Below are 27,974 nucleotides of genomic sequence, written 5' to 3'. Positions count from 1 at the left end.
TTATAAAAAACATTACAAACCCGGAATGTTGTTTAATTAAATGCACACACATTAGAACTCAGTATAAACTTGAACTAATAGAGTTGTGGATTTTCTATGTTTAATATGCATTTTTACATAATAGTATCCAGTTTCTTGTACATTTATTCATTTCAGTTTGCAACTTATATTTGAGCAATGTGTGCAAACAAAATAAATATCATCATCCATGAAGTCAACTTTCAATGAGACAATAACTAATACATAATTAATGGAACAGCTTAAAATAATATCATAAATATAAATATTTACAAGTGAGAATCGTAATAATTAATTAAGAATTTCCAATATTTCCAATAGGTACTGGAGAAAAATTAAACAAACACACTGCTATTAAGAAAATAACATATATACTCAGCGTGCATCTGCAATTTCACTAAGAATTTTTTGCAGTAATTGTAATTTATGAGGAAGTCTCCTGAATGACAGGAATGTTGTGTAATGTATACATTGACAGGGAGATTGGTTGATAATGTGCTGAGATTCAGTGTAGTGGCACCTGGCTGTTTGTGGCCTTAGAGAAGTTGGCAACAAACTGACATTGGCTCAAGCCTAGTGGCCGCCATTGAGGAAATAATAACAATCAGTGCATGGCCTAGTGCTGCATAGCCAACAAGCATAATCTAAAATTCTACACTGTTAATGTATATCCTTTGTTGTTGTTTGTTACTACATTCTTATTCTTCTTAGCGATTTACATTATTTACTATGATGTTTTCAATTTTTGCCATTAACCAATTTTATCATTACCAAATTCAAAATATTTTTTCTGTTTCATACATTACTTGTTATATTCTATGGTTATACGTTGACAATTTTGTCCAGCTAGACATAAACACCTAAGCAAACTGCAGTCACTACTAAGTTAGGATTACAGTAAAATATCAACTTTTTTATTTGAAGGCACTTTAAAATGTATTTTCCATCAGCCTTCTAGCCAACAGGCTAGAAATCCTTACAAGCTAATGTCAAAATTCAAAGCTGGATATTTGAGATAATGTAAACGATTGCTTGCCCGGGACCAAACATTTGATTAAATAAATTATGTGCTTCAATGTAATTGGATGGAATGTAAGATCTTGCGATATTTCAGAATCTGGCTTCGTAGTACTTCAAGGAACGACATATTGGACAGATTTGTTTGTGCGGCACTTTCTTTTCCAAGAAGAGCAGGCTATCGACTGCGACGACTTGCTGTTCTTCGTCAGGAAACGACACGTGAAAGGTTCCTCACGGTATTTGCCCAAGTACGAGGTAAGCTCTAGATTATTGAAAATTATTCCAACTGAAATTAGGCTGAGATTTGACATTTTAAATGCAGCTGCGTCGACACAATAAAGCTACCATCCGCTGTTGCCTTATTACTAGAGGCAATTACTCTTTGACATTATGTAAATTATACTTTAGCAATATGATGGACATTGTTTTTGAGAAATACTTTACCATACAATAGTTACAATTGGAAATCTAAGAGCGAACTAGATTGATTTTTGCAGATGCTTTGTGACTAATCACTTCTATCACACACCAGTACATTTGGTACACTCTGTTCTAACTTTAACTAACTAAATGCATAAATACATTTCTAGTTAGCACCATTTGGATAAAGGTGACGAACTACCGGACCATCACTGTTTCGAAATACAAAAAGATTCATTAACAACAGTTGTTAAATGTTATTTATTTAAACAATATAAAAATATTATTTCTTAGCGTAGGCTGCTATTACAACAACTATGTACTACGATGAAATCGTGGCGCGGACGGGGCGGGCGCCCGCCGCCTGTCGTTAATGGCCGACATGCGCCCGCTCCTTCCGCCACGCGCACGCTTCCCTCTCGCGCTCATCACTCCTCTCACACTTGATCACAGTATATTTGTAAATAAATAACTAATATGCATGTTTTCAGTTAAACTCTCGAGATTCTTCAATAACCACTTATAAAATATACAATTTACAAAAACAAAAATTCTATCAACATTCAACTGTACCTAATAGATCGATTAATATTATGATTGTTCTTCGCCAAATGGAAATCAGTTCTTTAAACGCTATACAACAGTTAAAAGCATTCAAGGTCATCGGTATAAGTAGAACACTAGAGTAAAGACGGCGAAAAACTACGCTCGTCCATAGAATATCACATTGTCACTAAACGCTAGAGTCCCTGGCCTCGCCCGGTCCAAGGACCGACACTAGCACAGTTTAGGCACATTGTCACATCACGGCCGCGGTCTTTTCACAGACCGACGTCGAGGTGTTCCGCAAAGATTCAAAAAAGCTGCCCATCGGCGACCCCGAGATTGACTGGGAGGAGACGGTGTACCTGAACTTGATCGTCCATCAGTTTGACTACACGCTCACTCTGGCCATCTGTACGCGCACCAGCCCCAAAGAGCTGCAGGTGCTGAAGCGACACTCGCAGAAGGTGAGCGTCATACGCGCTGGGGTGGCGGTGGCGGTGCAGCGCGTCACTAGCTGAGCCGGCTGAAGAGCTTGGTGCGAGGCCATGGCAGCGGCCAGTCGTAGCGGCGCGGTACTGGCCCGCGCACGTTGCGCTCCAGGTAAGTGAACGCCCAATACCACCACTCTCGCTGTATCATGTAGTGGTTGTATCCGTTGCCTGCTCGATACGGCGTCACCAGCAGCGAATGAAACGTCCAGAACAGCCGCGTTGTCACGTAGTACGCAATCACAACGTCCACTGTGTAGTGGCCGTGTGCAAGCAGCAGAAATATCACGCCCAGTAGCGCCGATCCCCACATTGCCCAGTGTACAGGCCACAGCTTCCGCGGAGAATACTCCGCCACAATCAGATAGCTCAACACTAGCACCATTGTGTGTCCTGAGTAGATATAATCACCGCAGTAAGTGTGTTTGCCGTTAATAGACAGCCCGAAACCGGATATTAGGTAAAACGTCCTTCGGATTACGAGCAATGGTGTAGTGTTATTGCTCTTAGGACTGCAGTTGTAGGTGGTGCTGGAAACAGGCAGCACGGTGACAAACATAGTGATGGAGCGGTACAGGTATAGTAATCCTATGATAAAGAACATGCGTCGTGACACAATGAATCGGTGCTTGTGGAACACTACGACGAGCATTGCTACTGTGGTGGAGACCATGATGAGGTACTCGGAGACGTCGAGCCCCCAGTCTCGGGCCGCTACGTTGTCCAAGACGATATCGTTAAGCGGCGGCGTGGTATTGCGATCAGGTAGTCGCTCGTGCACCAGGGACAGTGACATCATGTTGATGCACACACACAAGAACAGAAAGAAGAAGGACATAATTGTCTTCCATATCTCTTTAGGGTAGCGCTCTTCGCGTACTGCCCCCGGCGGAATTTCAACTATGAAATCGCCACTGTGCCGTTGTGGCGAGTGTTCCTGATCGGGGTCTGATTCGTCTGTAGTTGGCTGTGTATGTGGCGCGTCCAATTTGGCGGCGCGCGCTAGAAGAGGTTGCCGTTGCATTAACTCTGCTTGGCTAGGCATGTCGCCCTCGGCACTGGCACCTTCTGATTGCGATCTGGACGCGTTGTTATTTAGGTCATTCCGTTTGAGGCGTGCCTCAAAGTTAATGCCTTTGATGTCCTCCTTAGCGGTGTGCGTAGCTATGTCGACATCGCAGTGTGGTGGCGCAGCGGGCTCGGATGAACAAGGTAATAAAGTCGGGGGCGGCAGCGGCGGTGGGCTCGGCGGTGGAGTGGGCGCGCTCGGCACTAGTGTTAGCTGCTTAGCGGGTACCTCATGGGCAAGATACACTCGTACCGAAGCCACCAGCGGCTCGGCGAAGTTGATCTGCTTCGGCTGCGACGGCTCCTTTTCCGGGGAGCGAGCTGAGATCGTCATCCAATCACCATTTGGGTGGATTGACCCTGAAATCAGGAAAAGTAGTCTATGTTATCGCTTTGTCCAATACACAATCATTCAAAATGAATAATAGTAAGTTATTGGAAGCTTAGTTTAATTAATTCGACCAGTATTCATTTCTGATTGGCATTATATGGCTATGACATATCGTTAAACGTTCATTTATTTTGATTACACTGAAATGTTCCAGACAAATTGAATTGTGATGTGTTGACGCAACAGATAAATATTTGTATACTCTGCTGTAGCTGAACGTATAAAGTGATTAGTCAACAATAAACCGGTCGTCGTTGCCGTAGTAAAAAGTTCCACATTCTGTTGCGTAAATCTCAATTGACTGTTTATCGTCAACGTAATTACCTGCCCTAGTAGGTGAAGAAATTAAGTACCTATGTCAACTTTCATTGCGAATAGATACGACTGTGTTAGTTAATTAAATACTTAATTTAATGTTTATTGTCCTAGAAGATTCAATGTTGTAAACAAATATAACAATAGAGCGGTGTGTGGGTTCAAAGACCGAGTGTGTTGGTTGTGCGCAGCGAGGGGCGCCGTCGTCAGCCTGTCAGATGATAATTACTTAGGACATTGCAGCCGACCATCGTGCCAGACGAATATAGAACGTCTCAACTACACATTTCGCATTGCTCTCTAAATACGAGCATGTTTTTAATGGCGCTACGTTTTAGAAAGTTGGGTTTGGTTGGGTATTCTTTCCTACTCACCCGATCAATGTGCGAGCTGTCATTGGAGCCCACCGGGGGCACATCGATTCGACGTGTCGATGCCGCTCGATTTACAGAACCGGAACGTTAGTCCCGGCACCACTCAAACCACGGGGGCACGTTAACGAGGTCGAAATGGAAAACTATCCGCGTTCACCTCACCACACTGCACTGTAAAGGCACTGAGTACTTGAGCGGGGGGCGCTCATAGGCGATGAACGCTGCAATCCGGAATCGGATGCTCTCACTGTGCACTCAAAGGCCTTGGCCCTCTGAATACTTTTGATTATTCTCGATTTACCATTGATTTCACCAACGTAAGCGAACATGTAAAGCGGCGAACGAGGAGTCGCGGACTAGAAACGAAACGATATTACACTAGTTGGCTTCGGTACGGCGTGCGTTGCTCGGACGACATCGGCGGAGTTCGCGCGCACTCGGCTCAATGGACGAATTATACAAACCGACGTCACGCCGAACGCCCCTCGCGAGACGACCTCTCCCCCGCGAGCGTCGAGCGGTCCCCCGCGCCCCGGCGCCCCGGCGCCATAGCTCGGTGCGACTGCACTTGACAGGCCTTCGTCGCGCCAAGTTCGTGCGCACTAACACAACACCGGCCGGCCCGTCAAACCGGAACATATAAATTTTTTGTAACAGGCGGGCGGCGCGGCGCGCAGTGATGACTTCGATGGGATAATTTCCAGTGATTATAATTTAAAGAGTTGACGCTTTTTGTAGTGCTAAATTGGGAACTATTTAGAGCATCACATTTCCGAAGGCACCAAGTCCACATGGCCAATGGCATAGCCAGGAAACAACATTTTCGGTATTGGTTAATGTCAAAGTTTACTCCTGAGAAGGTTTTGTAGTTCCTCGAATTATTACAGTATCGCCAGTTTGGAGGTCTTGTCTAGGGTCTCCAAATTAAAATTTATGGTAGTACTATTTATGTATTTATAGGTTGGGAGGTATCTTGCCACGGAGTTTAAAATAGGTTCTATAGATAAGCGGCGTAAGGCGATACGAATCCGGTTTGATTGCCTTGTTGATACAAAGTACTTTGTGGTCAGTACAGTAGTGCGGCAGTTGGGCTATGTCCGTGCGCGAATTAAAGAAGCAAGTTTGAGATCGTCATAAATAGGGGTTTTATTATCATGGCACACCTGAGGCTAGTATAATAATTATAATGGACGTTTCTTGTAATATCTACGTTGATTCCGTATTGTTTTGTTTAAATCCCATCACTTGGTTAAAACGAACGCCCATGTTCTTGAAAAAACGTTTTCTGTTTTACTTCGCTAACAAAATATTTACAGTATCCTGCATTGTGGTACATACTGGTAACGAACTCATTGAAGCACTTTCAAGATTGTACTGGTATTTGTGCTGTTTTACGAGTGCATGAACGTCGAACGGGAAAACAACTTGTGCAAACCTAAAGCATTTCAAAATTGAGATATATCATAGGAATAGGTTAACACTAAACTTACTTTTAAATCTAGATTAATAAAGATTTATTTTACCATTACCTTGATGAAAAACGCTAATATTAAAAGATTTTGCTTAGTAATGTTCGGAACTGTGCCCTTATTATGTAGTAACTACAACAATCAGATTTTCACAACTATTGATTGCGCCCTTTAATTCTATCAAGTCAAGTTTTAAATTTCAAAGTCACAATACATTTAGTTAGTTTAACTAACTTAATCCTTTATATGCAGTATCATTTTTTTCTACTGAGTTAAAAGAGAGAATGAAGGTTTTTTTTTAATTAAAAGTAACGGCAAATTAAAATACAACGGAATCTTCTGTATGAAATGTTATGTCTTATGTATAATTAACATAAATAGACTATTTAATATGAAAAATATGTTTTAACATTTTTTTCTCAGAAAATTCTCTAAAATTGTTAAATTCTTATCCGTAAATTTGGAATTTGCTGCTTCCGAGGGGGAATACATTACGCTTATGACCGCCGACCTGTATTTCGTTTTGCCTGTACCAGTGAAAGCAAATACACCGTTGAGATATAATTATGAATGGGTAAAGATGAGTGCAGGGCGCACTCATCGCGTCGTGGTGAATGTTCACTGATCCCACGGCGCCGACTCAACCGGCGAGAGGGAAACCCGGGGGGGTTTTAGTGGGGTAGTCCCTCCAGTTTGGAGGGAGAGTCCCCACATAACTCCTGAGTCTCCCTGGGCTCAGGGGTAGCCATAAAGATTTCCCCCCGTCAAAAAAAAAGAAAAAAAAAAGGGCGCACTCATCGCGTCATCGCCGACATGACTCAGATCAGTCGTTGGTATTTCTAACTTGTTACTGTTTGTGTGCATATTATCGTCGCCCTTCCGTCGCATAGTGTTCCAAAATCCTTACAGACGTGACATTTGGGGTGAAGCTTAGCAAGTGATAAGCTGTTACGTTTTAATTGTTAACGCACGATGAAACTCCCGCATGCCAATATTATATGATTTTGGAGAAAAAGTACGTCAAAAGTTTTTCTATTTTATACTTACGAATTACAAAAATGCAGTGCACTAATTATGCCGCTTAATAATTGCCGCTTCTCCGAAATGCAATCGCAAGTTAAAAACATCGAACATTTTCTTAAAACAGTCACATTTTTTTCTTTTCGGTGCTTCTGAACGAAAGAACTCAACAATTGCATTTAAATGTAGGTAAACCCTTGGTAAACCTTTGGTCTACCATGTTATGTTTAAAATACATCAGCAAAATAAAAAAAAATCGAAATCGTCGATTAATAAAATTGTTGATATGACGCGGCACGATTTTTCCATTAGCCAAGTTTTGGTTACAAAGTTGATCCGTGTCTCGATTTGGCCGCGAATCTAGGTCAAGTCAAGGCTGAGCACACCTGCCGCCCTCCTGCAGACACCGGCGTCGAGTGGGGCGGACGATCGCGCCGGACAGACGCCGGAGAGGCTGGAGTTTATCTCAATACTATTCTTTTGCGACTATAAAAAGTATTAGCACTACATCATATACATTACATCAATTTGAGCTATCTATCGCACTTTTCAAGTATTCAACAAGCAAGTATGATGTACATATTTGTGCCTCGTACGTATTCTGTCAGACTTCATTATCAATTACTATCATATTGTTCAGATATTGGTAAGTATTGTATAAAAGTGTGAAAGCGACAGAATACTGGAAGCCTTTGTTTAACCTGGATCGTCCGTTGCATAAAAGGGGACTGATTCAAATAGGCGTGGTATTGATTCGAGTCATTTTGCAAGACAGGCGGATCGTCGTCGCCGGCCGTCGCTTTTTACTTCCACGTTTGTACGATAACAATAGCTTCCACATCATTGCACAAAGATAACATGTCTCTTCGCCTAACTGCAAAGTCTTGTGTTCGGTTCAAAACTTTTTGTGTAGAACATTTTTCTGTCAGAAAGCACTTTGTATACTTAATTCCTTTTCCTGAGAACATGAAAAGGGTGGGTTGAGAGCTTTGCACGTCAGTCGCGTTGGAGATATTTATTTAATGTTTTGCCACGAGATCAATTGCATTGTTATTTTATTTGGACCTAAGTCATCGGCGAAGGATCAATAAGGCAACCGGAGTGCAGTTGTATAGCTAAAAAAGCCGTAAAGGGGTCGGCGCGTGGTGCGGGTAATGCAGTCACTACGACCGTGCGGCGGCGACAACGTCGGCGTCAGCGTCGGCGTCGAACGCGTGCTTCCAGGGCCTGCATTCTCTTTTAACCCTGCTGTACATCTATGCAATTTTAAAGTAAGTAAATACTCCCTTTTTTAAAAGCCGTGAGAGCAGAATGTGAGCAGAAGCTAAGCGCCAAGGGCAGGCAAGCTAGTTTGGAGGTCAGTAATATTTTAAAAGATGAAACTAAACCCGTAGTTGAAGGCCAAAGAAAGTATTCATTTAATTGTTCATTCAAAGCACTTTAACCGCTAATTGATACAATTGTGTATAATGATAAGTCCTATCTATCAGAGAAAATCGATACAGTGTGAAAGTTATGGAAATAATGAAATTTAACTGCTTTTTAAAATTGTATTATGTAATAGTAATTGAAGCAATGCCACGATGGGTGTCGTAACGTAGCATGCGCTTGCGTAGGTGTACGCGTCGCCGTCACGCCGCAAGATGGACACCAAGGGAGAGGGCGAGGAGATGACCTACCCCCACATCTGCTTTATGGTGGACAACTTCGATGAGGTAAATATTGGTAAATTATCTTTTAACTTTTGTAGGTAGGTACGAATAAAATGCATTAGCAATTTTTTAAATGAGAGATAATGGGCACTATTTATCGACAGTTCCATCCATTTTATAGGTACTACGATATAGTACGAAATATGTATTTGTCTAAGTATTTATGTAGTTTTAATAATTTAGTGTTTTTGGTATTTTTTTTTTCATAATTTTTGTTTTCTTAAGCACGTAAATACGTTATTGCAATTATTGTCTTCTGTTTTTAGTTCTGCAGGAAGAAATTTCTGTTAGAAATAAGCAGGACCTTTTGTTTGTGTCTTCCATGTTACTAAATGTGATTTTGTTTTTTTCTGTACAATAAATGATTAAATAAATAAATAATGCTGAAGCCAGAAATTTAGCTATAATCGAAAAAATATAGCTGAACATCCTTGGTCGAGACAACTTGTGTAGCTAGACTGCGCCTCACTGGGTCGTCGCTGATTAATAATAATAAAAGCACACACACTAATAACCTCGCACTTTGGAAACGCTGTGTTGCGGGTGCCACGGACAACATATAGACAATCACAAATTACAGCGAAACTCACGAGATAAATAAATGTAGGCCATTGAAAGATTCTCCCGATCCGGGAATCGAACCTGCATGCGTCTGCATGGCAGTCCAGCATAGCAAGCGCCCAGGTACACCGGCGGCGCTTTCACGTACATTAACGGCGAATCTGAATTCTCTTTACTAGGCAACAATATTTAAATTCATCGGAACAATAAAACCGCGCGGCCCAGACCCAGGACGGACGCTCATTTAAGTTAAAACGTAAAGGTGCACGCGCGAGCCCGGTGATATTTGTGGCGAATAAATGCGCCCTAACCGTGTGGCCACGGAGGCAGTTTGAATTTGATTAAATTGTAACACGTACGTAGGTACGTGATTCGTCAAAACGGTATAAAGTCATAAGTCACATGGTGTAAGGTAGTAAAAGTTAGTAAGTACTTATTTGTTATTGGCACATGGCTCTGTCTGACACGTCATGTTTTATCGAGTTCTTAGGTTTTCGCGATTCTTAAACATAGGAAATGTAACTATTTTTCCGGATATAAATCGCGTATATTTGTTTTTTCAAACAAACCGACGTTTCGGGCCCTTTACAGGTCCCATGGTCACGGTTGACTGAGGTGGTACAGTTTTCAGCCAGTTATGTCTAATATTGATGCAAAGAACCCTATTTTTTCACTAAAGGGCCCGAAAAGTCGGTTTGTTTGAAAAAACAAATATATGTGATTTAAATCCGGAAAAATAGTTTCATTTCCTACGTCATGTCTTGTTATGATAAATGTTCACCATGTATTTTGATATCTTGCGCTCGCTCATACTAATGAGCATTGGAAGGATTTTTCATCGTCAGCCTAAACGACACACAGAAGCTGCAAATATTCTGTAATGTAAACGGAGAAACCTTTTCTTTATATTGTTGTTTGTCAATAAGTGAATAATAGCTTCCGTACGTAAGAAAAATGTAGTCTTATTTACTGGTTTGGTTTAATATATTATTTTATTATGAATAGAAGTTAAAACAAGCAATCGTTAACCGTGCACCATTTTAACTAGACTAGGACATTTTTTTTCCTGTGTTTTTTCACGTTTTTTTTTATAATATTAAGTTAAGTTATTAGTTAAGTTAATATTATATTAGTTAAGCTACACGCTTGTCCATAACAGTTGCAGTACCACTCACACGTGAGGAACACTGGGCATTGCCACTGCGCCCATTACCCTGAGACATGAGTTGACAAGTCCCATGTGCCTGTGATTTCACCAGCATAGCACCCTTACCCTTCAAAATCGGAACGCATTATTATGCTCACAGTACTTGCTGGGCGGCAGAAATAGGTAAAGTGGCAGTAGTTATCTGGACGAACTCCTTCACAAGGAGCTCTACTGCTACTAAACATTTTCGAAGGCTTTCACGATACGCAATTTGATTGACGTATTTTGATAAATTTATTGGCGCTCATGACCAAACCACAACTCGCATATACCTATACCTAATGTAACGAATTGGGTTGGATTGAATACGAATGTAAGTTCCGGTCTGCCTGCACAGGTAGACGCTCTCCGGTATACCGTAGCGAATGGCATAAGAGGGCGATATGTGACCGGTAGTTGGCGCAAGCGCACCAATCTCAACGACGAGAGTAAAGTTGATTTCATAAAATTGTTACTTGTGTAGGGTTAAACGACGTTCATCATTTAGGCATGTCATTATTATTATTTTGTTCACTGCAACCCACTGCATGATTGTTCTTATTTTTTATTTGCTGACTAAATTGAAATAAGCAACTTGCCGGTGTAGGTACTTGTCTCAAAATATACAATATAAAGTACAGGTTATATTTTGATTGTAGTGACGTTGTTTGCACTGATAAGAATAGGAACGTCGTCCTCAAATATATTTTTATGTTCGTTATTTGTTTAAGGAGATGAGGTGATTTAACGTATGGTGTCGATTGATAATGTAGTGTTATGCTACGAAACGTAGAATTCAAAAGATTATATTGACATTTGGTCGGCAGCGCAGTTTCGCTGTCGACATACTGGACCACGCAATTTATTTGATTCTACAAGATTTCGCCCGAACATGTACAGCGGCGCCCAATACCATATCTTCTAAATCTTCAGTTTTGTTATGGTTAGCAAATGTAGGTTAACTAACGAACGCTAAATACGTGAACTGGCATTCATAATACTTAATTAATAATTGATGCTGTCCTTGCGTTTTGCTCATAATCGAGAACACAATGAATTTGCACAATATTAGTATTTGGACGATAAAACTACAATCGAGTAATGTTGAGCCGCAGCCAGCCGAGAGCGATAACACGTACGTACTTTCATTATTATTGCAGTTCATCATGCTAGCCAACGGCGCGGCGGCGGCGCGGCGGCGCACAGTGGGCCCAAATTGATAATTCTTGGACATAGGAATAACTTGTAGAGTATCAATAAACAAAATACAATAAAACTCTGCAAAGGCGCTGCAATAAAACTCATGATATTTGCGGTGCGGGCTTGTTACTTATTGATGTTTAAATACAAAATACAAAATCGACTCCTCCGTAGAACAAAGGTCTATGTGCAAGACTACTTTTTCTCAGGACATAGTACATTTCGTTCGTTCTTCTTCTCTGTTGATGTCAGATTGACTTTTGTTCGATTTTATATTTCCGAAACGAAATAAAGTATATAGATTCTCTAAACACCTTTACATAGGCCTTAGTTTAAATAAAGAAATTGTTCTCGTAACGTACGTATTCTCTTTTCGTTATATAATCACATCGGACTCTGTTCTTCCGATGAGTCGAAATGTTTATTGAACTTCCTACGGAATTTGACGATTTAAGTACTCGTTACGTGATTCAATTTTTCGATTGCAAACGGGTTCACGCACGCCTGTAATATTAACTTTTTTCATACAAAATTTATCTTATTATTCCAATTTGAATTCGGTACGGTGGACAGATCATTTACTGCAAATACGTACATTGTGTAATATTTATAAATAAACAAGTGCATTAAGATGTCGTTACTTTGATTGTGGTAGTTGAGTTTTCCCTACATTGGTTACCATTAGTAGGTTGCCATGTCCGTCACTTATTTATTTTCACCGTATAATTTTGTCATGTATGAATAATAATAATAATAATAATGTGCCAGGCAACCACAATAATATAATCCCAAACTAGGGAATTCCCTGTATTATAAGAACCAGAACGACGAAATTATTATTATTTCTTTTTTATTTTATCATGTGACGGGAGGAAAAGTCGTGACCCTAATATGACGGTAAGCTACGCGCCTGTCCATGATAGTTGCAGTGCCACTCAGAGCTTTAAATCGCACTGATCTGAGGAGCAAGCACTGTCACTGCGCCCGTCACACTGAGACATAAGTTGAAAAGTCCCATGTGCCCGTAATTTCACTAGCACCCTTCAAAACCGGAACACAGTAATGATGACATTATTGCTTGGCGGCAGAAATAGGTAAGGTGGCAATACTTCCCTGGACTGGACGAACTCTTTCACAAGGAGCTGTACTGCTATTATTCAATGGCACCGCCTGGAACACACGCCAGAACCAATTTATTTTGGGAATTGGATCTGGGACCTCCTTCTAGCTCTTACTGTACTAACCGCCATCGAGGTCGTCAAATTTGGCGTCTAAACAATGTTTTACAACGCTATGCAATAGATTTAGTATAGTTTGATAATAAATGCCTTCTTTGCACAATACAGTCTGGTTTTGTCTTTTGAGAATAGATGAACAAAACAACAACAAGACAAAGTTATACGAGAAAATGTCTCGGTATCGGTGTCAGTGTGGTGCCGGTGGTGTTTTCGCTCCAGTAACTGCGAGTCGGTTAGAATTCCTCCAGCCGGCCCGGGCCCGGCACAATTACTCCTTCGCCCTCGCTCCCGCAGATTAAAGTTCCTTGTGAACTAAATTTGAACTTTACACAATTGTAACACGGTCTAACTAACATTTTGTATGATTTAGTGCATGTAAGTGCAGTTGTAGCCATTGACCACACATTTTGCTTTCCGCAAAGCTGGTCAATCGTGCGCTTGTATGGGGCGTCACGTTACTTTGTGACAAAATGAAAATGGATTAATTTGCTCTGAACTGAACAACGCCGAAATCAACGGTCAAGTGTGATCTCTGTGACAATGGTTTCACTTTTGTTTGTCGGTACGTCGCGTCGCGTCGCTGTCGACGAGCGTACAATGTTTTGATAAACAGTGTACTACGAAAAATGTTTTCATGGGTCACGTCCAGAGCTTAAATAATTATGAATGTCATTTGTTTTTGTAGTCGTTCCTTGAATTTAGATGAATGCGGCGGTGAGTAGTGACCGTGGGCGGTGGATAACCGCGTCCGCGGAGCGCGGCAGATATGCGGCGGGTGACTCAGAACAGAACCATCGACGACGATGACGTCGCTCGTGACTAAATCGGATGATGCGTCCGCAAGCCGTGACATTATTCCTTCTAACTGTAATCATTTGCTGCATAGTTCATCTCACGTAAACACCTTGTTGACTTGATGTCGTTGCGTATGTTTTCTTCGCAGTAATGAGGTTCCTATTCGCCAGCAAAATTATAGTATTATTATTCATTACAGTAGCTTGTTTGTTTGGCACATCTACGTACTGGCACAGCGCTATCAGCTCCGCGCGTCGCGGTCGCTCGGTATGAGTACCTCTCATGCGCTCACTGCGTCCATGTTTCGCATACGTCAACTTTGCCATTGCAAATCAATCTAGAAGTGTAGACTGAAGGAACAATTGTAATACTTTACTACTCTGCAAACTATTCTAGTGATAATCTGACATTAGATCTGCCTCAGCCCGGTTTCAGCCCTGCCACTCGCGGTTTAATACTAAGTCCACTTTGGTTGAGATTGCGCATTGACGCGTGACGGACGACCTATTACATAGCCTCGGTTGTAGAGATCATTGCAATTTGCTTCCTGGCTAAGCAACGAAATAATCTCACAATCACACCTCCATAAGCGATCTTTTATTATTAGTTTAATGAATAAACCGAGGCAAGTATGGTGACGTTTTCTGTTGTGGTTGCTGTAACTGCCAAACCGCAGCGGGCGGCGCCTTAGCCTGCAGCCGTCGCTTATTACAAGTCGCTGCTCTTAATGCATTCTTCTGAACGTTGCGTCATACACGCAAACTAATATTATTTTCCTTAAGTGTGCGTTATTTAAGTAATGGTTATGTTTAGCTCGGTTTAATTATAGCACGCGATTAAACATGCTCTCATTACTTAATGAATATTCCGTGCGTTACCGGGAACCTCTGACTCGGCCGCCTGTGAATCATTGTTTACGCTTCGGCTGCGGTCGACTCTATCAGTAGGTTTTGTTCGACTTTGGCCCGCAAATTCAAACAACTGAGCGTAATTTACCTTTCATTATTGTTCAGCATACATTTCGTAAAGTTGTGGCGCTACTGCATTATTTAATTCCGCCCACTCCTGCATTGATCAACCTCACGCTGAGAAGGATTTTCTTATAATGCATCAATTCAATCAATTCACACGAAACCCTTCGCTTCTACGTTTTTTATGCGTACAACTAACTAAGGTGAGGAATTCTTAGTCATGTTCTTCTCCTCTAAAAGATAGAACGGGCATTTTCCAATGATCACTGAATTGAAACACAAAACCCCTATCTTTTTACAAAGAAAATTATAAATATTGCGAGATTGGAAACTATCTGAGCGGCGTACAAAGTAATGCAATTTATTTATTTTAAATAATGAAGTTATTATTTATAGTTCTACAACCATTGTAAGTAGTTTGCGTCAGTCAAACAAATAAATTTTTTGCGATTTTTCGGTGAAGATTTTGTTGAAAAAGCAAAGTATCTGGTGGTAGCTCACACAGACCAAACAATATTCCGTGGTTGCTGAGCAGAAACAGAGACAGCGCTCCTGTCTTAGTTGGTGCCGCGCCGTGCCGATGCGATCAACAAACAACATATTCTCATTGTTGTGTTGTGGCGCTGAATGGGAATTGCGGTTTCCGGCTTCCGGACATTTATAGAAAAATCTTAACGATAAAAAATAATAACGGGCCCAACACTAAACATTGAATGATTTTGAATTTTGAGAATACTTGTGATTTATATGGTCGGAGTCAGTGATCGTAGTTTTAAAAAAGAAAACGAATATAAAAATAGACTCCTATTTTTATATACACCCATTTTGCGAGTTGACTGAAAATTTATTTACTTGGTATTGTATTGAGTGTTGATTTTTTATGGACTTGGTAAACAATGCGATTGTGATGTGCAGGTATTTTGCGACATCGTGGTGCGGGACGGGGAGATGGTGTGTGTGGAGCTGGTGGCGCGGGGACGCGGCGGAGGGGGTGGAGGGGGTGCCCAGGCCGTTATCTTCCTCGGCTCCATTCGCTACGATGCCCTCACTCGCGTTTACGACTCCAGGGTTAGTATCAAGCTCCTTACTTGCAGTAAAGCTACATCTGACTTTGGTGGCAATGAATAAAATAATGTCTTAATAATTGAAATTAAAATATCTTTATTTTGTAGGTAAGCAAATTATGTTTTATTTATTTACTTGTACATACAGCTATTTTTAAACGATTGTCCCAACACAACAGTATAACATATGAAATTGTCACATTGATTAGACACTACTCGTAATTGTTGTCGAAGAATCTGTGCGAAACCTTCGGTATTGCAATTTGTAAACTTATTTCTAATATTATTGATAGAAACAGCCCGAAGTTCTTGTTTATTGTTCATTAAAGCAATCCTCTCTGGTGGGGATCCTAAAACTTTATTAAATTTTATTTGACAAAACCCCACAAACGCAATACTTGCTACGCAGTGGGGATTTGTAGAAAAAATTCTCACCAAGATATTATTTTACCTATTATTTTAATTTTTTAGATGACACGGTCGTAGTCATCCGATGTCATCCTTAAATTTAAAATGGAGTTGTGAACTTCCTTCAAAATATTGAACAACTTTGAACGCTGAACCTTTGAACGCTGAAGAAAAGTCTTAAGTCACGAACAACAACAAAAATTTAGAATCTCTACCAGTGGGGATTTGTGGAACGAACCGGTTTTGGTTTTTATCATCTAGGTACAGGTGCTTTAGTATAAAGATTTTATTTCACTATAAATTTCAATATAAACCTCGTAATTCGTATGGGACTAGCCTTGAATATCAACGTGAAACTTAAGTTAATCCAGTGCATTGTCCCTTGAAAGGATTTATGACTTTTTGTGGACGACAGTCAAAACCGGCCGATTTAGTTTTGATCATCGTTTAAAGTTACGTCTATCACTATTTTTCTTGTATACTATTGTTCTTGTCATAAATTAAATATTCATAAATGTCAAAAGGACACTCCGAGGCCGAGTAGTGCGTAGCTCCGACAGCACGTTTGGCAGGGCAAAGATCCTGTTAACATCAGCTGCGTTACGCCCAAAGCAAAATGCCGTTTGTTATTTAAACTGTGAAAGTAGCTAAAGTAAATCAATCAACGTAGCATAGCGGTGTCCACGTCTGAAAGTTTTCGTGTTGTTAAATCGCGTACTATACAAAGCTGAGCATTCTAAACTCGCGAACGGCACCAGCTGGTTGACCAAAAGTTTGCCAGATTTTCCGTTGCCTTTCAATTTATCAACCACGTCGTGGACAGTTCAGAGAATACCAACAGCCCGACCCGGAAGCCCCTTCCAGCCCATGCGGTGACACATGTCGTTCTGAAGCGGCTTAATGGATCATTAAGTACTTGCAGAATTACCGAAGGCACACACAGTGTTGGGTCATGGAATAATTTATATTTTGGTAAAATCATATTTTTCAGAAATATTAATCTTTTTTCGGATATTTCCAATATTTTTCCTTTATTTTTCCATATTTGATGTTCCGTTGAAGTTACTGAACGAAAATGAAGGAGCCAACAACAAGTGGTGGTGCGTGATTGTTGGTGGTTTTTTCGCTGTTGTGAAATCATTTTAAATCTTGCTTTTCCGTTATGTCCCTTATAGATATAAAAGTTTATTTTATAATTCACGCTAAATGAAACTTCTAAAGATATTTCTAAACGTCGAGCATGATATGAGCATTTTAAATGATATTTTTCCTACTTTTAAAAATTTTCGGACATTTTTCCGGTAAAAATCCCATTAAGTATTTGAAATTTTTAGGAAAAGTACCCAGCATTGGGTATAGTACAGTTTGGCATGCCGGTATATCTATTATGACAAACAACGCTACACTTATGTTCGGTTGCTGCAAACAAATTGTTACTCAGTTTATTCGTAAACAACAATACTGCGACTGCGCGTGCGGTATGTCGTCTTGTTGACGTTTGATTTTTTGCAAATCTCTGGATTCATGAAAACAATGTTGTCATTAATCTGTTTGAACAAGGTTTTTTGTAAACAATCAAACATTTTATGTAAATAAATAAATATTAAACAACATCACAGACTTTGCTCTGATCCCAAAGTAAGTAACAAACGCACTTCTGTTGTGGAAATCGGAAGCACTAACACCCAGACCCAGACGATAATACAGACAAGTTGGTTTTTTTACATTGACCCGGCCGGGGATCGAACCCTGGACCTCAGAGATGGCGACACAATGAAAAGTGTGTAAGCCACTCGACCACGAAAGTCGTCAAATGTGTTCATATGCACAATGTATGTAGCAAACACAAGAAATTTAGTATGTTAATTTTGAGTAAAATTCACCAATTTATTTTATATCCATTGTGTTGTATGTTGTTGTCCGTTATACATTTTTATATGTTATTCAATACATGCACCAGCAGAACGTTGAAAAAAGTAGCGTAGCCACTGACGATGACGTCAGGAACTGGAAAAATCATAATAAGCTTCATAAAGACCACGTATAATTATTCACTTACATACTATGTATCTGACAAATTAAGTGATCTGGCTGATGAATAGGATGCTACATAAGCAATATGTAAAGTAGGTTTGGCCGACACTGACGTTGCCTTGCTTGTTCGCTCCACAGACTCGCCGCAGTTACGTAATTGACAAACTAATATTCGGTCGGTTGTGGGGTTTTCAGTTCCGTACTAGACTTGGCTACGGCCATAAATTCGATAAGGAAATTCTACGTCTCTGAGATGAGCGGACACGGATGTGTTATTCTCGTGGCGGCAAAATGGTTGAGTCATTTGTACGCAAATAGTGGGGTTATCCGATATTTAGATGTAATGACGAAACCACGATGGCAACTGAATTGCCTACGAGTATAGAACAGAAAGGGGCATCTTATGTATCTGTTCTGCGAAGACCTACTGGGCTGGGCCCAACCCGACGGGGAAACACTGCTCAGCGTACGAATATTACTCAACGTCTTGTCGTGGCAAAGCCGTCTCCCAATTTTTATTGTCAAATATCTGACCACCCACCCGTGCCTCTTAATGCCTACCTCGTAAAGAATAGCTAGTTTTTGTACAGACGTTTTCGATGATTCGGGCAAACGTTTCCTTATGACACCAAGTGACGAACCGAACAAGTCGTGCGCTTTGCCTGCTGGTAAGCGACACACCTGTCCATAGCAATTGCAATGCCACTCAAAGCTTTAAGTTGCATAGGTCTGAGGGCCGCTGCCACTGCGTCCGTCATCGTCATCTAGAGACATAAATTGACAAGTCCCCTGTGCCATTCCACCAGCACTCTTACCCTTTAAAACCGGAACGCAGTAATGTGAGCATTACTTCTTAGCGCCAGAAATAGGTAAGGCAAAAATGCGTAATCAAGACTTAAGTTCACCTGCCTCTTTCGATATCAGTAAGAAAACGAAGATTGACTGTTAATTTGCTGTCATATTGTGACAGGTCCTTATAGAGCTCATAATACAACTGACATGTAACGAATTTGACACTGGCCCAAGCCTAGTGGCCGCCTTTTACAAAATCATAATAAATGCTTTACGTATGATTAGTCTGTGGGCGTCGACTAATTTCACACCTCTAAACTAAATTCATTGACACTGGCGATGACCGCCATAATTTTTATATTATTCTCATTGACTTACAATTATATGGACGTCGGGTCCGCGCTAAAAAGTGTCCGCACTTGTAAGGCGCTAAAATCGTATACAGAGCGCCAAACTCCGCTTTAATTTTCATTTGTTCGACTGACAGCGCGATACTGTGATGACATTACAATTTAAATTTCGAATAGGTTGACTTGGGACATTTTTTTCGTGGTTTTTGTATTAGACCCGTCGTCCATTTATTTGTAAGTCAATGATTATTCTTTTAAAAGTGACACTGGCACAAGCTTAGTGGCGTCCATTAAGGAAATGATATAATAAGAATAATACTAACTTACACACTCATAGCCCCGCACTAGGGAAACCCTTATCGCAGATGACATAGACAACCACAAATTACACCAACACTCACGAGAGAAATAAATGTAGGCCATACAAATATTTCTCCCGGGCCGGGAATCGAACCCGGGACCTCTGCGTGGCAGCCCAGTATGATAACCGTTCGGCCACGAAGGCAGTTATAATAAATAATAATAAAAGAAGCATAAGATTTCTTTTCTTACTTTAAACTAAAGCACAGATACACTGAACTTAAGTTTAGTTTTCGTTTGCGAGGATAGAGCACATTGGCCTTGTACCTATGTATGTACCGAGGCGTAGACGGACATTAGCTGTATCGAATAAGGCATGTTCGTGTCGGTAATTACGCGGTGAAGGCATTGTCTGCATCGTCCTCAGCCGCGGACCGCGAACCGCGAACCGCGATTACCCAAACACAATGCGGTTTATGTTACCACAGCCGCTGCTTTGACTGTATATATATATATATATATATATACCTACGTGTTTGGGAATTTTCCTCATCATTTAGTGACACCTACATTTTTTCCATTGAATCGTGAAGTTAGTGTGTAAATGTCTGATTCCTCAAAAATGGACAACATTCAGTTTATTTTTCTGTAAATACTGAATTGCATTTACTAATTGACTTCTTCGTTGTGTAAAAATGTACAAAAGCTATTGAGTACACTTATCACGCTGGATGATAAAAAATGTTCAACAAGGATTAACGAAACATAAATTCTGATATGAATTTAATTTATAAATCTTTATTCATAGCCATTTACACAGCAGGGAACAAACTTACTTAATAGTGCTTAATTAACAGTGACTGATTGTTGTCCAGTCGAACAACATCCAGACCCCATAAAAGAATTCAACCTGTGCTAGCGGATAGTACTGTTGTCGCCGCGACGGGCCAACATCAATCGCATTTGAGACAATATGACTTACGAGTATACAAAAAGCTACTCTGACGTCCCAAAACTAGTACAGTATAACTGTTCAATTGGGACCCAGAAAAGAAAGGGTAGAGTTTGAACATAATAAATGAAACTATTTTTCCGGATTTAAATCGCGTATATTTGTTTTTTCAAACAAACCCTCCTCCCTCAACCCTCAAAGTATTTCCTCTAATGAAAAATCCTAAACAGACATAAGACTGCAGTACTAATTAATGTGTTTTAGTTTATTCTAATTTCTATTATTAATTAATAATAAATTGAACTTATTAAAAATTCATTCAATAAAATAATTTGTAATCTTCATGTAGCGTAAATTGGAATGTTTTCTTTGTAAAATGTGTAACAATCGCGAAAACCTAAGAACTCGATAGAGTTTGAACAGTTAGTGCGTTTAAAAGATACCTACTTAAGACTATGTTAGTTTAGTAGTAATGTAAATTTAGGAGTATAGTGTGATAATGAAATTGGGGAGTGGGTGTTGTGTATTTGAGACTGGTTTGAAAGTGCGTGTCTGTAAGTGAGATAAATGATGGTGTGTTATAGTGGTGATTTTGAATGGTGACAAGGACAACAGGAGGTATCTTTCACAGTATATGAAGAAGATGAAGTTCTGAATTAATTATAAGTATAAAAATATAATAGAATTTAATTTAGTTCAAGTTCATTGAATGGAAGTACATTGATTTGTTATTTGTAATAGTTCATAGTTTGAGAGATCATTTTAACAGTAACTCTGTGGCAGTATAGTCAAGACTTTTTAGCCAATTTGTTACCCTTTTCTTGACTTCGTAACGGGAAAGAGACCGTACCGTTCGAGGTGTTATATAAGCGCGAGCTGAGTACGCGGAAGTTTCTTCCGGCCAAAGTGGTCCTATGTTGCCTGTGTGGGCAAACATAGTTGTTTCTGCGCTTCCGAAGGATAGGATCATATTTTAAAAACATATGTTTTACCAAGATTACGTAAAGCTAGTACGTAAAGCTGTCGTACTGAGAGAACTGATGTGTCGGCGTATAAGAGTGGAGTTGGGTAACGGTACTGTTTTTTAAACATAACTTTAAGGACCGCCCTCTGCGCTCTTTCCAATTTTATAATAGTTGTATTTGGTGCACCACCCCAAACAGTAAGTGAGCAAAGACACACATAGGGCAGAATAGGTTACGTAGAGGGTTTTAGCATCAGCTACGTGCCTAAGGTTTTGGAAGACATAGATGAGTTTACGAACTCTTGCAGACATAGAATTGATATGGTTGCGCCAGCTGAGGGTTTGGTCAATAGTGACACTAATGTATTTAATTTGATTAGTAGCTGCAATTAAAGGGCAAGTACAGTTATGTGCGGATTCTCGCAGGTATGGGCTTTTATAAAGAAGGTATTAGTGGGTGGGAAGGAAGTTTGTTTAAGTGCGAAAGGGATACTGAAATAGTACTTATTTACAATTTTTTTTAACCCACACACTCAACATAGCCCCGCACTAGAGAAACCCTGTGTCGCGGGTGCCATGGACACACACATAGACAACCACAAATTACACCAAAACTCACGAGAGAAATAATTGTAGGCCATACAACTATTTCTCCCGGCCCGGGAATCGAACCTGGGACCTCTGCGTGGCAGTCCGGCATGGTAACCGTTCGGCCACGGAGGCAGCTAGGATAAAAGATGTTTTAGTTAAACTTATTGTGCGTAAATTAGAGGACAGCCATCTCATTACCGAAGTAAAGGCTTTCTCAGCAAGTACACGCACTTCCTCCCATGTAGATCCGTGAATTAGTAAGGCAGTATCATCAGCGTAGGTTATGACCCTGCAGTTTGGGAGGTGGAGTTGGCACAGGTCATTAATATACACAATCAATAGGGTAGGTCCAAGAATATTGCCCTACGGTACGCCAGTTGAGAGCTGCTCGTCATCACTCACATAACTTCCGATTTTTACAGCTTGAGTACGGTTAGATAAATAATATTTGAAAATTTCTAATTGTGGACCCATAATACCCATTTTTTGTAATTTAGACAAGAGTAAAGGGATTGAAACGGTGTCAAAAGGTTTGGAAATATCTAAAAATATACAGAGGCACTTTTATTCTTTGTCAAGGTGGGTAATTACGTCGTCAATTAGGGCGGAAACTTCGTCATTGGTGGATTTGCCCTGTCTAAAGCCGAATTGGTTACAAGAAAGTAATTCTTTTGATTCGAGATAATTAACTAAACGATTGTTTAGCACCTTTTCCAGTATCTTCGACATGGCCAGAAGAACTGAGATACATTTAATGAAAATCATAAATACAGTGTGCTTGTTAATATTCACGCCATATTTATTTTTATAGAGGTCATTCTATATCCGAAACTGAACCCGAATGACTAAAAAAATAAATCGAAAAAATAAATCCTAAATTCTTATTTTTTATTCAATTGCGGTAAACATCGATTCTCAGTCAACTGATCCAAAGGTCATGAACTTGCATGACACGTGCTACCAAAATCTATAGCGCGGCGGGCCTGTAAAGATAGGAGTCTTTTCTATCACACAAAATCGACAAAAATAAAAACAACACAATTTGTCGTTAGGAGGAAAACAATGTATGTAGTGTCGTAAGTCGTTTTGACAAAGAACACAAAAAACTTAAATCAAATTCAAAACAATCGCAGACAACCTACATGGAAGGTGTGTCACTAAAAAAGTTTCCAGCGGCCAAAGTATTGCCATCTCTTTCTCAAACGCATTTAAGCGCCCGCGCTGTCTCCGTGTTTCAGAGAATTGCGTGCAAAAATCGTCTTTGCTTTCAAACTTGCGAAGTCAAATGTGCTAGTGCTCAGAAAGTTGAAACGAAATTCGAGATAAACGTGGTGGTGGACACTTCTAGCAATACTTTCATGTAACCTAAAGTTGGTAAATACTAAATCTAAGTTACAAAAAAAACTTTTTTTCAGTCAACTTTTCTAATCATTGAATTAATTATCAATCAGTAAATTATAACAATGCATAATCATAATACAAAATAGGTGTAAATAAGCGATAGAGATAGATTACGAATCGCTCGGTGAAGCGCGAGTCGCTGAGCGCTCGCGGTGTCTGCCCGCGCGGTGCATACGATTTACCGAAAATTTTACTAGTTACAATTAGCCAGAATATTTTACAGAATATGTTTTTAAATATTTTTAGATTTAGCATTATTTTTAGGCTCAAATTATATTGCGGTGAAACGGAATGGAAGCTAATTTTTGTAACGATATTGTACATACCTTAATGAACTTTATGGTCAATTGTGTAACGTACAAACTAGATACGAGCCATGTCCGCGGAATGCGCGAGCATCCTCGAGATTTCCGCGGAAGATTCTGGCTCGTACAATATCGCTACAAAAATTCGCTTGCATTCCGTTCCGCTGCAATATAAATTGAGCCTTATTGTTACGTTCTTAAATATGGCGGGAATGCAAATCAACAAGTTGTATATTAACCTCCTGCTAGCTTCATTAGGTTGCAATCTTGACAAGAATAAATATTGATCATTACACTGATTTGCCATATGCGTGATAACGACGACGTGTCTAACCGAATGACGCACATGTATGTATAATTAATTGTAAATCACTTATTTCTTTAATCTCAGCAAACGACACGGCCGACCTAAAAATACATAGATAGGTACAAATAAAGTTATATCCACATGGGTTCATAACCAACGCAGGCACGGACGTAATTAAGCATTGACAGAGTGGGTGCGCTCACTGTTAAAACTTTTTCACGACGTTACCTACCAGCAAAGTTGACACCTTATGGGTTCTCTTTGCTTGCTGATGGAGGCGGCCTGTAGCGATCAATAAAGGCTTATAGAGGCTAGATATAATATTTTTATTTTAAACAAAAAGAAAGGTCAACAAAATAAGAGGCGGGTCTAGCAACTTTCTCCGCTTGCCAAGAAAATGGTTTGGGACAGTAAGGCTTCACCCTTGATAATGGTAGAGTTTGTGCGGAACTTTTATATAATGTGGACACAGATTGCTTAGCTAACGCCTGAGCTTCCTATCTGAATAGGTAGCGATTCTGTCTTCCAATGAGTTTCTTTGTCTTTCCCTCTTTGGTTGTGCTACCTAAAATTAGTAGCTATCGTTGAATCCATGAAATAAATGCTATATAACTGAACTGAATATTATAGTGCAACTCAGTTATTTGTTTGTTTGTTATGATGTGGTTACGCGTATAGTTTTGATCGCGTGGTAGGTATGTACGAATTAGTTTGAAGTAAGTGACGGATCACTACATAGGTAATGGCGAGGTGTCGATGTCGCGGCTCGCGAAGGCAAACGACTTCGCCAAGTCAAGGACAGCTACTATAGGACTAGAAAACAACACAATATTATTGTGTTTGTTCGTTCACTGAGTATCGTAACGACGTATTATAATTTCGTCGTATTTATTGTAATAAGTTGAAGCCGAATGACGAATCAGATGTTGACAGTACATTTGATGATAGTACGACGACTGTGGCGTAGTTCTTAAGCGTCATATTTCCGGTCGCGATCACTGCGAGGTATAGGGCCCTTTCTTGGTGGTACTTATAAGTACATTGTGCGAATACAATAAAATAACTACCAAGTTATTGTGACCGGGCTAGAGAAGATATTCCCTGACCAGATCACGCTTAGATCTCGCAGTTACTAAACGCTTAATGGCGACTAATGTACTGCCATAGTGCGCGTCCATAGTTCCTTAATCCCAAAAAAAATCCGCTTTTGGATATACCACTATCAAACACCTTGGGAAACAGTGTCTCTTCGTTGCATAAGGTAAGTTTAGGTAAGGTTTTCGCCTTGCTAACGGCTTAGAGTTATCGCTATGCAAACTGTATTCGGGCTATAAAGTTACGGGTTGACTTGGTAACGCATGATAATTTGGTGCTACAAAAAAAAATGTCTCCGACGTGGCCGCGACTGGCGGCGTCACTAGCATTCACTAGGTACTTATTGACACTTCGAACGGTAATTTAACATAAAGGCATTAAAAGATGACAAATAATTGAACCGCAAATGTTTGTAACATTTTGCGGTTAAATGATGCTACATCGGACGTTATGTTACCGGATAATGACAATCGCAGCGGATACACGTATTTTGTATTTATGATTTGACTACTTCGGTATCCCAACGATTTTCAATTGTGGGCGCTGGATGATGAGGGCCCAGACTCGATTCCATGTAGGACCGATTTGGGAAACGGACTTTTATGAATTGGTCCTGGTGTGTTTCGAAGTGTGGTTCGCAATACTCAATGATTTTATTGCTCTCCGTAAGTAGAATGGATGTTACAAATGTGTAACGCACGTGAAGCAATACGATAAAGTCGAGTTATCACCAGCAATCAAGTGATGACTGGGAATTGTACATTGTGGTATGGGTAAGCAGCGGCATTGTGAGCCGGGCGCGACGGGGCGCCACGCTGTCCTTGTACGGGATATTCTGTTTCTCCTTTACCTGAGCACTGCTTCTGCAACCTTTCCGCTGGCTTGTAGGTACTGTGCGCGTCTTTTTGCTAATGGAGGCTGTGAAAAATGTGTGTGAAATGAAATAATGATTTAAAATAATATTTTAAAATTTCTTCAAGTTTGGTCAATATGAATGCCAGCACATCAAGTTGGCTATGTATACCCGACTGCCTAAAGCAAAGTGGCCTAAACACAAGTAATTGCTAATGAATTCAAAATCTTATTAATAAATGCTATTACAATTTAAATGAATACGTTGATGACAAATAAAAAATAATAATATTATAATAAATTTCCCTCTAATATTATAATAAAAACCTCGGTCTACCTCTGCTGTTATTGTTATCCCTAATAAAGGGCTCATGTGTGTAGCATTATTTTAAATTTAAGGGTCGTATTCTAGAACTCTACTCAATGCTCAAGTCAGGATTTGAGTATGGTTTAAAGCACTCGAAATCATACTCAAGTCCCTGCCATTAGGGTCGTATTTCCAGCGCGTGTGTTGCCAGTGCAATCCTGACTTGAGCATTGAATAGAGTTCTAGAATACGACCCTAAGACATGTATACCATATGAATGCAATGCATATATTGAGTATTGAGTTATTGAGTATTGAAATTAGCCACAGACATATATTTCGATATTAGCCGGCTTCGCGTGCCCAAAGTAAGTGAAATTCACTTAGTTGCCGTTGCTACACTTCAGAATGCGCTCGACCGTTGTCGCAGATAAACACCAGTTGAAAACGCGAAAAATGCATAATTGTGCCATTATAAACTGCAAAAGCACCATAACTGTGGGTAAACGGGTAAAAAGGGACGTTCCTTCCACGGTCAAGTGAGAAGATGCATAATTTATTTTAAAAACAATTATTTTGGTTTTGTATGAATTTCGAGAAAACAAATATGGAACCGAGTGTATGCCTCATGATTTGTAATACATTGCGACTTTTACTTGGTGCGATATATTTGTGATCCTTTGTTAATACGCCATGAATATCGAACGAACGCGCTTTTGTATAATGCATTCAGTTTCGTGGTACGGCCGCTTGTACATTAATTTCTTTGGCCAAATTTAACAATTAGTTGATGTATACGTTAGGCAACATCTCGATTCTAATCGATTTTGAAAACAAAGGTACGAAAATTATTATGACCTTAACAATATTAACGTTTAGTAAAGTTTCGTTTTTTTTTTTTTTTCAGTTTTGTAATATCTATTATCAGCAGTATTTGTAATTTCGATAATTTTTGCAGCACGTTGCCTCGAATGTCCGAATATAGTGAGCAATAATTACATACATCGCGGGATATGTAGTACGAGTAATACAAAGAAATATATAATGCAAAGAATTGATAGTGCGCTCTCTTTATAAAAACCTGGAGTTGGTCATATGTGTGAGGTCGTTGCTTTCGAGAACGAAGGTGGTCTAGTTTATCCCACTTAAGATGCTATTCAATTACGCAGAGTAGCCGAGTTAGAAATCCGAGAAATAATAAACAAATCGCAATATTTGAAGACGATTAAAAATTAGTCTTAATTGTTTTAAGTAATGAACATTTTTTAGAAACAATTAAAATAAAGGACTTAACTTTCTTATTCTACTATTTTTCTACTATATTAATATTACGACTACTTGTAATCAACAAATACTTGAACAAAAATTATTTTATTTAGAATCGATTAATTGAATGGAATACGCGTGTTTACGCGTATTCCGTTCAATCAATCGATTTAGAGCGAGCAGATTGTGGTTTCC

General features: G+C 39.8%; 2 protein-coding genes across 2 annotated transcripts in view; one reads left to right on the top strand and one right to left on the bottom strand.

Annotated features, from left to right (window-relative positions):
• Nucleotides 1-27,974, top strand: part of LOC113235525 — a 44,701-nt gene that overhangs the window by 2,350 nt on the left and 14,377 nt on the right. The window contains exons 2-5 of the mRNA XM_026471260.1: nucleotides 1,133-1,293; nucleotides 2,286-2,468; nucleotides 8,746-8,844; nucleotides 15,708-15,860. Of these exons, the coding sequence (XP_026327045.1) occupies nucleotides 1,133-1,293; nucleotides 2,286-2,468; nucleotides 8,746-8,844; nucleotides 15,708-15,860 (596 nt within the window). The remainder of the gene's footprint in view (nucleotides 1-1,132; nucleotides 1,294-2,285; nucleotides 2,469-8,745; nucleotides 8,845-15,707; nucleotides 15,861-27,974) is intronic.
• On the bottom strand, nucleotides 2,462-4,984 carry LOC113235499 (phosphatidylcholine:ceramide cholinephosphotransferase 2-like). The gene is made up of 2 exons (XM_026471215.1): nucleotides 4,641-4,984; nucleotides 2,462-3,920 (listed from the first exon to the last, which is right to left on the bottom strand). Exon 2 carries the CDS (start codon nucleotides 3,892-3,894, stop codon nucleotides 2,515-2,517), a length of 1,380 nt encoding a protein of 459 aa, XP_026327000.1. The 5' UTR covers nucleotides 3,895-3,920; nucleotides 4,641-4,984; the 3' UTR covers nucleotides 2,462-2,514.

This window comes from Hyposmocoma kahamanoa, unplaced genomic scaffold, assembly GCF_003589595.1.
Source record: "Hyposmocoma kahamanoa isolate Upper Pololo Valley unplaced genomic scaffold, ASM358959v1 87, whole genome shotgun sequence".
NCBI classification, from domain to species: domain Eukaryota; kingdom Metazoa; phylum Arthropoda; class Insecta; order Lepidoptera; family Cosmopterigidae; genus Hyposmocoma; species Hyposmocoma kahamanoa.
Note: the sequence above shows the minus strand (reverse complement) of the source record. Positions and strands in the feature narration are given on the sequence as shown.